Source organism: Pleurodeles waltl, chromosome 7 (assembly GCF_031143425.1).
Source record: "Pleurodeles waltl isolate 20211129_DDA chromosome 7, aPleWal1.hap1.20221129, whole genome shotgun sequence".
Taxonomy (NCBI): Eukaryota; Metazoa; Chordata; class Amphibia; order Caudata; family Salamandridae; genus Pleurodeles; species Pleurodeles waltl.
Genome location: NC_090446.1, coordinates 1128217684 through 1128229941, shown reverse-complemented (window position 1 = coordinate 1128229941; position 12258 = coordinate 1128217684). Strand labels below are relative to the sequence as shown.

The window sequence follows — 12258 nt, the reverse complement described above, 5'->3', positions numbered from 1 at the left end:
TACTTCTATTTATTCCATACTTTGGCACAGATTATCACAAAAGATCTCTGGTAAAGAGCCCCTTCGAGGAGCCCGTCAGACATTGAAGCGCTGGTCTGACGTGGATCAAGCCCAATAATGAAGCATGACATCGAACAGATGTGTGAGGGCTTTTGCTTCTATATTTACTTGTGTCTATCTTTTGGAACAGTGTACTTTAAGTTTTCAATGCACCTATAACAAAGGCATTCATGGAGCAACTCTTCTGTGTCCTCAGAGGGGACTTTGCCACATTAAAGCAGAAAATAGCGACAGAAGTTAAGGATCTTAGGAGAGATATCGGCGACCTGGGACAACGCGTGGATTCGCTGGTGCAGACGCACTATGCCTGTGAAGAAGAACAGGACAGCCACAGGAGGGAACTCATCACCCTGCAAGATAGGAACATAGAACTGCAGTACCAACTGGAAGCCTTGGAAATAGGTGGAGGTGATCAAATATCTGCATTATGGGAGTTCCACTACAGGTGATATCTGGGAGCTTCAAGGATTTTGTTATGTGCCTTTTTCATCATGTGGCTCAGACTCTGAAAGACTAAGACAATGTACTTGATTGAATCCATAGAGCCGGCCAACCTGCCCGCTCTCTGGGACAGGCTCAGGACATATTCACCTGTTTGCATTACCATAGTCAGAGAGAGGCTATACTGTCTGCAGTTCGCAACCAAAACTATAATTGATGTTGAAGGCCATAAACTGGGCCTCTTCAAGGATCTTTCCTCAGCGACCTTGCAGTGCCGCAGAACCCTTTGACCCATGACGGATGCCCTCTGGGAGAAAGATTCAGATATAAATGGAGCCACCCTTTTCATCTACAATTTGTCTAACAGAATGAAATGCGAAGCATCCGCACGCTGGAAGATGCTCGGGCGATACCAGACATGCTGCTGCGTCACAGGGATCTACACAGGACCAACAGCCACATGCCGAGGGAGGTTGTCGCGAAGCCCGATCACGCAGAATTAAATCAAACAAACCCATGAAACCTTAGAGCAAAAAAGAGAGGGCTGCACTACTTAGAAGTCTGCGGAACCTAGACAATCTCTCACATATGAGAAAACCTTAGCCGACATTCGTGACACAATAGACCATTACTTACTCACAAACGACACCCTAGCGACTAACATTACCACAGTATGGAGGCCCTCAAGGTGGTTCTTAGAGGTCAAGTTATAGGTATAGCGGTGAGATTTAACACAATCCGACACAATAAACTATACCAGCTAGAGGACACTATTCAGGACTTGGAGGTCTCGCACAGGCGTATGGGGTTGATGGCAACCAGACATCCCCTGACCACGACCTGGAAACCGCTGCGGGCACTAGATATGAATACTCCGGACAAAACAGAAGTACTACGTGGGAGTTGTGGGGACAGAACCAGGCTGGTTGTCTGCTGGTCCATCACCTTTGCTGTCAGGCCGTGAAGAGGAGAGTGGCAGAGCAGAGGTTGCCCGATGACACCTTGATACACCAGGACGACCTTAAGCAATTAGAAGAGTTCTACGCTGCTCTCTATGCCTCCGATGAACTTGATCTCGATGGTGTAGGGATTTACCTAGACTCCATCCCTTTGCCCCAAATCCCTCGTTTGACTAGTGCAAAGTTAGACAAAGACAGTATGCCTACTGAAGTACTCCTGGCCATTCTACGCCTCCAAATGGGGAAGGCGCCAGGTGATGATGGATTTGAGGTGGATTTCTACAAGGCCTTTGGAGCCCAGTTGGCTACCATACTGGCTAGGCTATATAACACTTTAGGCGCTACTAGCTCTTTCCCCCCAATGATGCAAATGGGCACAATCACAGTCATACCTAAGCCTCAGAAGGATCCACAGCTGTGTTCCTCGTACCATCCAATCACCTTACTAAATTCAGACGCTAAGATCTTCACTGGCATACTGGCCAACAGGGTGGGCCCTTATATGCAGCACTTAGTGGACCCAGACCGGATTGGGTTAGTTCCCGAAAGAGCATGCGCTGATAATACTAAGCGTCTCTGTCATGTACTGGATAAGATGCACAGCTCACAATTACCTGCCTTATTCCTTTCTATCGATGTGGAGAAAGCCTTCAATGCATTGGCGATATCTATATGCAGTCCTGGGGCATCATGGGTTGGTACCTAGGTTCTGTAACTGGATTAGATGTAACTATGGCGCGCCCAGGGCTATGGTTAGTGTGAATGGAACGCTTTCTCAGCAATTTCTTGTTTCCAGGGGAATGCGACAGGGCTGCCCCCTCTCGCCATTACTGTTTGCCTTATATATGGAGCCCCTTGCTGAATGCATACGACAACATCCTAACATGACAGGCATTTCTATGGGTGGTAGAACACATAAGCTGGTCCTATTTGCGGATGACGTGCTGTTTCATCTGTCCCAGCCAATGACTTCCCTCCCAGCGGTCATAGAGGAGTTGGCAGCCTTTACTGAAGTCTCCGGTTTCAAAAACTAACCTACACAAATCATCCATTCTGAATCTTACCATACCGGAGGTGGATAGGGCTTCCTTGGAGGTTTCCCTACCTTTCTCCAAGGCAACGCATGAAATTAAATGTTTGGGTCTGCAGATCCTCCCCACATTAGATGTTACAGTAGAGTACAACTATAACGTGATTCTGCAAACAGCTGACAGACTTAACTGAGTGGAAAGCAAATGGCCTCTCTTGGCTGGGACTCTTGGCTACAGTCAAGATAACGCTCTTGCCTAAAGTGCTCTATATTATGCAAACTCTACTTCACACATCTGGGACTATATATGGGCTGGCAAGAAAGCCAGAATGTGGACGGCCCAAGCATATCTACCACAGGCCGAGTGAGGGCTAGGAATCCCTTGCCTGTCTACTACCATGCAGCCCAATTACGCTACATGGTAGAATGGACACGGCCATACACCGAGAAGCATTGGTGTTTTATTGACCAAGCCGTGGCTGGAGTACATATTTGGAAGATCCCATGGCTGCCAAAGAAACACCGTCCACCAGGTGTCTATATCTCCTCTATCTTGCGAGCCACATTACTGGCCTGGGATTCAAGTGAGAAAAGGGCTATCCCACCCTTATCTCTCCACACACCCTATTTCATGGGAAATCCAGATTTCCCCCTTGCACAGAGTGAACCATTGTTCGCAGTCTGGCGAGAAGCCAATTGTAAAAGAATTGGTGACTTCTTTCACGAGGATGGGATCATGGACTTTGACCAACTACAAAAGTGTTATGATCTTCCAGACACAGCATACTGGCAATATTTTGTTGTCTGCTACTGGCTGACATCCTCGCGGATTCGCTCACATGCATGCAGACCCCTTACGCATTTTGAAAGTTGGTTGTTCACACGTACATCTGATAAACAACTTCTGTCCAATATATACACCTTTCTAATTACCATCCCTACGCTGCCTCAAACATCAGCCAGGTGTCGATGGGAGTTGGAGTGCAGTCGCTCATTTAAACATGAGAAGTGGCGGGATATCCTTCATTGGCATGGGTCACCGCCAGCAATATGACTACTAAAGAGATGTTCTTAAAGACAGCCCACTATTGGTACTACACACCAGTAAGGGTTGCTCGGTGGAGAACACCTAGAGACAGTAAGTGTTGGTGCAATTGTGGGGAAGACGGCATGTTTACTCACATATTGTGGCACTGCCCCAAAATTGATTGCTTCTGGAAAACCGTCTTACAGGCTGTTGATGAAATATACAATAACAAGATTCCCTAGCTATGTGTTACTGGGACTCCCAAACCTGCAAACATACCCTCTTAGTGCTCTTAGAGGCCATGCTATTACACTGGCCCTAGGGGCGACTTAGCAACTACTACTCTCGCACTGGGGCTCTGATGTAATCTCCATACACACTGACTGGCTACATAAATTACAGAACATACTAAGGATGGAAAAACTGACAGCAGCGGTGACTAGCCTGCTGCACCTTTTTGATAAAATGTGGGGTCCATGTATCCGATATCTGTCGGAGGAATTTAGGGAATTGACATGCTCTCTGTATTTCCGTACTCCCCAATTAACACTTCTGATATTGACTGAACATAGAGGTTTTAGACTACTGGGCCTATGGAGAGAGGTGCCCAAATTGTTTTGTTTACTTTCTAACTTACCCACTGGACTTTATATACGAATGGTCATCATTGTAAGTGTTTTTCCCACCTTTCCCCTTATTCTTTCTTTCCCGCTTGATTTAATTGAAGTTCCCCACTGGCCACTGGATGTAGGTAGGAATGTTGTACTGTTCTCTGGCTGTCTTATACTATAAATAAAAGAGATCTTAAACATAAATATCATCTCTGCCTTTGTATGTTTAAAAATTTTTTCCAAGATTTCTTTTTAAAATAAATATTGCTAATACATATTTAAAACGTCTCATCGGAATAGTGCTTGTTTGCTTATATGATGTCAACAGATTTTAAGGTGGAATTAACAGCCAAAGTATAAGGAGTGAGGACATCCCTACTTAGGCACCAATGGGAAGTTCTAGGTCATACAGAATGAGCTGTTACTGTAAAAAACAAGGAGCTGAGTGAAAAATGCCAAGATGGTCAAATTAGGATTGAGCTTCACAAGCTGTAGACAAATAAAGTTGATAAGATGAGGTATTGAAAATACAAATCTAAAGAGAATATTTAGAAAAAGTGGGATGAAACATAGGGGAAGCAAATCTTGAGTGATAGTATAGTAAAAGCAAGGGCATAGGGGAGACCGAGCAAACAAGGACGATAACAGAAAAAGCAGACGTGGAAGAGGCTGGCAAAAAGGCAACAGTTATGGGTCACAAATATCAACTCACTGCTGTTGTACACATACCCAGAAGGAAAAACAGTCATTTCACAATAAACAAATGCACAATTCGAGCCAAAATCAATTTACCACACCTGTCAGATCCTGAGAGAGGGTAAATATCTGCTCCGTCCCAAAAATCCGTGCAACTCTGCAGGATGACATCAGCAGTGCCATGAGATAGCATTTGCTCTGTGCCTACAAGAAAGAAAAAAGTCAAAAAGTCTTCCACCTTAGCAGATATTAGAGTTTAGATCACATTCCTAGAATCCATTTTGATAAAGGGCAATAATTTTTAAAATGCATATAAAGAGGGTGTAAGGTATATCTGATGAGAAAAAGTGGTAGTGAGCAGTTTCACATACCCACACATTCTCCCTTGCCTCTAAAAGACTAGACTAGACTGGAACTGGGACTAAATGGGTTTCTCTACATGAAGTTGTAGGTATCAGTAAGATTCCTATATCTGCTTCTTGCTAGCTTCTTTGGGATCGACTTTCTCCATTCCCTGCGGGCCAAAAACCAACAATAATTGTGCTGCAAAAGAACTTTCTATTAATGACATTGTTTATGTAAAGGTAGGGGTTTGTTTGGGTTAAGGACTACACTCTGATAAACCAAATCGCTCTTTAGTTTAAATGAAAAGTTTATTTTATTCACAGATATTGCTTTCATTCTTGAATTTTTACTCATTTTCAGGTTCCAACTTGCTTCATTTCAGGTAAGAGGGAGTCTGGCTATTGTCAAAAGCTGCAACATATGCTGAGAACTATGCACATCTCACAAGCACAGTAAAAGCCTGTGCAAGATTACAAGGTAAGGCCCATGTCCTGGAGGGGAAGACACTACTAAACTGGCCAAAGATGGACAACAGCAGTTTTCACTTAGAGAGAGGGCTCAGGAAAACGTTTAAAGAAAGCAATGCCTATGGCATGCAGAAAGCAATTTCATAAACTGGTACAAAAACAAAAAAATAGAATATATTATACATTAAGAAAAATGCCATCAACCTAACCTCAGTTTCTCACCTACATTAAATAGTCAATAGCTGTCACCCCTACTTTTTGAGCTAGCATCAGGATATAGACACATCTCTATCATCTATGAGAGCTTCCATCAGGAATATGTTGAGCCCAAGTATCACCAGATTTCTTTCTTTACTTACTGCTGATGGTGTCTCGTATGAAAAGGCTAATCATGTGGCTCAAAGGTGGCCTTCTCTTCGCTACAGATGACAATTTTCCCAGAATCGTCTCTTTTACCATTTCGTCGCTCGGCAGGAGGTACATGGCAAGGTGGTTCTCCTGCTGAAAAAGCTCTTTGGCTCCGGGGGTGAAGCCTAAATTAGAAAAAAAAGAGGGGTCTCATCCAAAGATTTATATTTATTTATGAAACCAAATAAATTTATAACATACTCAAAATGCACTCTCATCCTCCCACACTGACTTCATATTTTTGTTCTGGTTGGCAATCTTACTTAGAACAAAAGTCGTATTTGTTTTTATATTAAAGAGTCAATTCTTTCTGAAGCAAATAATGGAGATTAGGAATGAAATAGATTTTATTCTGGATGCCCAAGAAAAGAATTTGGGGAGGAGGGAGAATTGTTCACGGCTTCAATGAAGGTTCCTATAATTCAGAATCAAGACTTCAAATAAATAACCATTTCTTCTGCACTGTAGAATCTTTATTGCTGGTCAGACATTAGACTAGAGCAGCAAACTAAACAACGTAATAGTCCCTGTGGCTATTTAGCATACGGAATACCAACTATATACAAAATGCGAAAGTCTGAGCAACTCCAAATAAGGTGTCAGCCAAGGAAGTTCTTCTGAGTAGCTTGCCAATACTAGCATCAAAATCCAGGCAACAGTCTTGTACATGTATGCAATGGCTTACACATAGCAGCTTTATACATGCCGGAAAGAGGAACATTTTCCAACAAGGCTGTGATGGCGGTTTTCCCTCCTGGGAAATGAGCTCTTGCTCTCTCTGATAAAGTTTTATTAGCTAATCCATAACATAGGGACAATCAGGCCACAGTTCAATGAGAAATGGACTCTTAACACAACCAGACCTTAGTGAATGTGAGCGAAGTTAATAAAGAGTTAAATTTGTTTAAGGACTTGGTTTTATATAGGTAGAAACAAAGAACCTTCTTAACATTTACAAAGTGTAAGGAACACGCTGCTGGAGAGGGTGTGATGGCAAAGAACATTAGCAGAGTGATGGCCTGGTTAATGTTAAATTCTGACACTACCTTTGTGAGAAAGGAAGGGTGACTTGTCATCTTTACCTAAATGAGTGAAAACACTGTATAAGGCTTCACCGCTGAGAAGACTTGAATTTCTCTAAGCACATGCAGTGAGGATCACTTTAAGGCAGTTTACTGCAGTGATGTCTTGCATACAGGGCCAAAGAGTGTACCCATAAACTTCAATAAGACCAAACTGAGCTCCCAAAGAGGTGGTGATGTCTGTATGGGTGGCAGTCTATTTTCAATCCTTATAAAACATCTTTAAAGGCAAGAATTCTGAAAAAGGATTCCAGATTTTGGCCTTTTCTGTAAGCTGTGACTGCTGCAAGATGGAATTTGATGGCAGAGATCTGAAGTTTTGATTGGGCTAAATGTAAGAGGTAGGAACGAATGGCATACACTTAGCTTGTGATAGAACTAGAGCATCACTGTTCGCACCATAAACAAAACCTTTTCCATTTGAATGAGTAGCAACCCTAGTCAAAGCTTCCTTAAGAATATCCATCACGATTAAGGGAGTTTTACATGTCTGTATTTTCTGATCTCAGGAGCTTTGCTGTTAAATTCAAGGACAACTGCTCAGGATTCTACAGGTGATCCTGAGATATGGTCAACAAGTTTTGTTTGTCTGGCAATCTCTTGGCATATACTGTATTTGTAACAGATCAGGATCCCACCACTGCCATGGCCAGTCAAGGGCAATAAGGCTCACTGATGTTTGACAACTCAGGAGTTTCGGTATGACTATGGGTATCAACAAAACCAAAGGAATAGCATAACGTAATGGCCATGACCAGTTCCAGTTCCAGTTCATAAAAATGGCATTGCTCAATGACCTTATTTCTGGTAGTCTGGACACAAAGTCTTGCCATTTTTTTGTGGATGTTGCAAAGAGATCTACCTTGGGATATCCCAATCTATGAAAGGTTGCAGAAGAATGGCATCGTCCAAAATTAATTGGTGATTTTCTCATAGAATAAGCTTAAAAATCTAATTTATGTTTTAGGATTTCTAGTAAGTGTATTGTATTAATGGTAAGTCCCAGCAAAAAGGGCCACAGCTAGATTTTTTGAGACTCCAGGGACAGAGGCTTTGCTTAATTAGGTAGTGCTTACTTAATGCATTGGCCTTTTGAATAAGAATATTGTTCATTGTCAGGGATAGCAGGAAGGCACTGAGAGCTAGGATTGCTCTCAGCTCCAGATAACTAATGTGATGCGAGCACTTCTTCTCTGACCAACAGCTTTGGAGAGAGAGATAAACTCTGATCATGAAAGAGATGCATCTGTCACAATTAGTTTGAGCTGGATGCTGCTATTAGATAGGGGCTCTTTGAACTAGATTATTTTCTTGCACCACCACACAACAAGGTAAATTTCCTTGCAGACAATGAAATGTGGAGTGTGTTGTCTCAAATGTTTCCTTCTGAGACCGCTGATCTCTTATAGACTGCTGGATGTGTCTCAGATTAAGGCCTTCATTACGAGTCTGGCGGTCTTCTGACCGCCACTCGCGGTGGCGGTCCCACCGCTGACAGTGAAGACCTCCACATTACGAGTGTGGTGGTTTGGCCGCTGCCAAACTGCCACATCACAGCTGCTACCGTCAGGACGGTCAGACAGCCGGGCCGGAGATCAGCATCTCCGACCCAGAGGTCCACTGAAGACAGCCGACGGTATAATGAGTCGGCTTTCCCCAGGGTTTCTGTGGCGGCAACCTGGCCGAAAAGCTGCTGGTGACAGGAAGTTCCGGTCTTGTTGCGGGCAGACGACTCCCCCAAACCCCCTACAATTACAATACCCCTCCACCCCCCTTCCATGTCAGCCACTTCTCTTCCCACCCCCTTCCATGTCAGCACCCTCTCCCATATGCGCATCCACACATCCACACGCACTCCGCATACACTCATTCACCAACACTGACATACTCACACGCATATACGCTCCTTCACTCACACGCATACATACGCTCCTTCACTCACACGCATACATACGCTCCTTCACTCACACGCATACATACGCTCCTTCACTCACACGCATACTATGCGCTCCTTCACTCACACGCATACTATGCGCTCCTTCACTCACACGCATACATACGCTCCTTCACTCACACGCATACGCTCCTTCACTCACACGCATACATACGCTCCTTCACCCACACATACGCTCCTTCACCCACACATACGCTCCTTCACCCACACGCACACATACGCTCCTTCACCCACACGCACACATACGCTCCTTCACCCACACGCACACACACTCCTTCACCCACACGCATACATACGCTCCTTCACCCACACGCATACATACGCTCCTTCACCCACACGCATACATACGCTCCTTCACTCACACGCATACATACGCTCCTTCACCCACACGCATACATACGCTCCTTCATCCACACGCATACATACGCTCCTTCACCCACACGCACACATACGCTCCTTCACTCACACGCACACATACGCTCCTTCACTCACACGCACACATACGCTCCTTCACCCACACGCACACATACGCTCCTTCACTCACACGCACACATACGCTCCTTCACTCACACGCACACATACGCTCCTTCACTCACACGCACACATACGCTCCTTCACCCACACGCACACATACGCTCCTTCACCCACACGCACACATACGCTCCTTCACCCACACGCACACATACGCTCCTTCACCCACACGCACACATACGCTCCTGCACCCACACGCACACATACGCTCCTTCACCCACACGCACACATACGCTCCTTCACCCACACGCACACATACACTCCTTCACCCACACATGCACTCCTTCACGCATACGTACACTCCTTCACCCACACACATACGTACACTCCTTCACCCACACGCATACGTACACTCCTTCACCCACACGCATACGTACACTCCTTCACCCACACGCATACATACACTCCTTCACCCACACGCATACATACACTCCTTCACCCACACGCATACATACACTCCTTCACCCACACGCATACATACACTCCTTCACCCACACGCATACACTCCTTCACCCACACGCATACATACACTCCTTCACCCACACGCATACATACACTCCTTCACCCACACGCATACATACACTCCTTCACCCACACGCATACATACACTCCTTCACCCACACGCATACATACACTCCTTCACCCACACGCATACACACACTCCTTCACTCACACGCATACATACACTGCTTCACTCACACTACTTCACTCACACGCACACATACGCTCCTTCACCCACACGCACACATACACTCCTTCACCCACACATACACTCCTTCACCCACACATACACTCCTTCACCCACACATACACTCCTTCACCCACACGCACACTCCTTCACCCACACGCATACATACACTCCTTCACCCACACGCATACATACACTCCTTCACCCACACGCATACATACACTCCTTCACCCACACGCATACATACACTCCTTCACCCACACGCATACATACACTCCTTCACCCACACGCATACATACACTCCTTCACCCACACACATACACTCCTTCACCCACACGCATACATACACTCCTTCACCCACACGCATACATACACTCCTTCACCCACACGCATACATACACTCCTTCACCACACGCATACATACACTCCTTCACCCACACGCATACATACACTCCTTCACCCACACGCATACATACACTCCTTCACCCACACGCATACATACACTCCTTCACCCACACGCATACATACACTCCTTCACCCACACGCATACATACACTCCTTCACCCACACACATACATACACTCCTTCACCCACACGCATACATACACTCCTTCACCCACACGCATACATACACTCCTTCACCCACATGCATACATACACTCCTTCACTCACACACATACATACACTACTTCACTCACACACATACATACACTACTTCACTCACACACATACATACATTAATTCACTCGCACCAACAGACACGCATTCACACAAACATTCCAACATGCACTCACTTCAACAATCATATACGCATTCAAACACCCATACACACATGCATTTATACTTACATTCACACAAGCGGACAACACCTACTCACACACAACACACCCCACCCTCCCATCCCCTACCCTGTCGGACGATCGACTTACCTTGTCAGGCGAGGAGGTCGTCCGCCAGGGAACGGGAACAGGCACTTCCACTGCCAGCAGTGTCCTGCCATCAGGACACCGCCACACCGTATTACTGCTTGTAATACAGTGGGCAGAGTCCTTCTGATGTGGCGGTAACGGTAGTGGAAGCAACTTTGCACCTCCAACCACCAGCGCGACTACTGGAGGATTTACTCCCAAATTGTAGTGGAAATCATTCAGTACGCGTAATATGGCAGTCTTCTGGTGCCTATGGCTTTGGCTGTCTTTAACAAAGACCGCCAAAGTCATTATGAGGGCCTAAGTCTTGAACTGGAGAGAATGGAACTCCCGGAGGTCATATACCTTAGAAGGAAGAGTTAAAATGTTGTTGGACTTCAAAAGATGACATTTCTTCCACATCATGCAAACTTTTCCTTGCACTGTATCCTCTGCAAGCCTTGTGATTTTAGGATTTCATCCATCTCCAGGAACTCCATCAAAAGTGACCTGGAATTTCAAAGTGCTTTGTTGAGTACTGGGAGGGGTATCATTGATACTCATTTGGTTTTGAGTAGTTCCAACTCATGCTTCGGGTCTCTGCCTTTCTGTGATTTCAGCTTCTTAAGCTGCTCTAATGAAAAGGAGGACATTGAAAATTCTGAGGTCAAGCTGGACAACATCGAGAGATGGAGTGACAGCATTAGTACTACCGATAAGTGCTGTAGCAAAGTCAGCGGTATAGAAAGACTCAACGGCGACGCAACCATGAATGTGAAGTAGTTCAACACCAATGAGGACACAGTAGTGTGCTTCAAGTGAATTGAAGTTGAGTCACTGGATCATTGGCTTTGTTATTTTGTTGCAGCTGTTGAACGAAATATACAAATGGACTCCTCTCTGTAACTTGATATTATCACAATGGAAATTTATCAAACACATTCCATATCTCTTTGTTCCTATGGCCAATTATGTATACCACCCAAAAAACAATTTTTATAAAACAAATTTATTGAATTATAAACATTTATGTATATTTGATTTAACAACA

At 44.8% G+C, this 12258-nt stretch overlaps 1 protein-coding gene across 9 annotated transcripts in view; it reads right to left on the bottom strand.

The window, feature by feature from the left end:
* TMEM94 (transmembrane protein 94) overlaps positions 1-12258 on the bottom strand; it is a 543968-nt gene that overhangs the window by 200001 nt on the left and 331709 nt on the right. For all 9 annotated transcript variants that reach the window (XM_069200153.1, XM_069200150.1, XM_069200148.1 and 6 more), the window contains 2 exons: positions 5996-6169; positions 4926-5028 (listed from right to left, as the gene is read on the bottom strand). In XM_069200153.1, coding sequence (XP_069056254.1) covers positions 4926-5028; positions 5996-6169 — 277 coding nt within the window. The remainder of the gene's footprint in view (positions 1-4925; positions 5029-5995; positions 6170-12258) is intronic.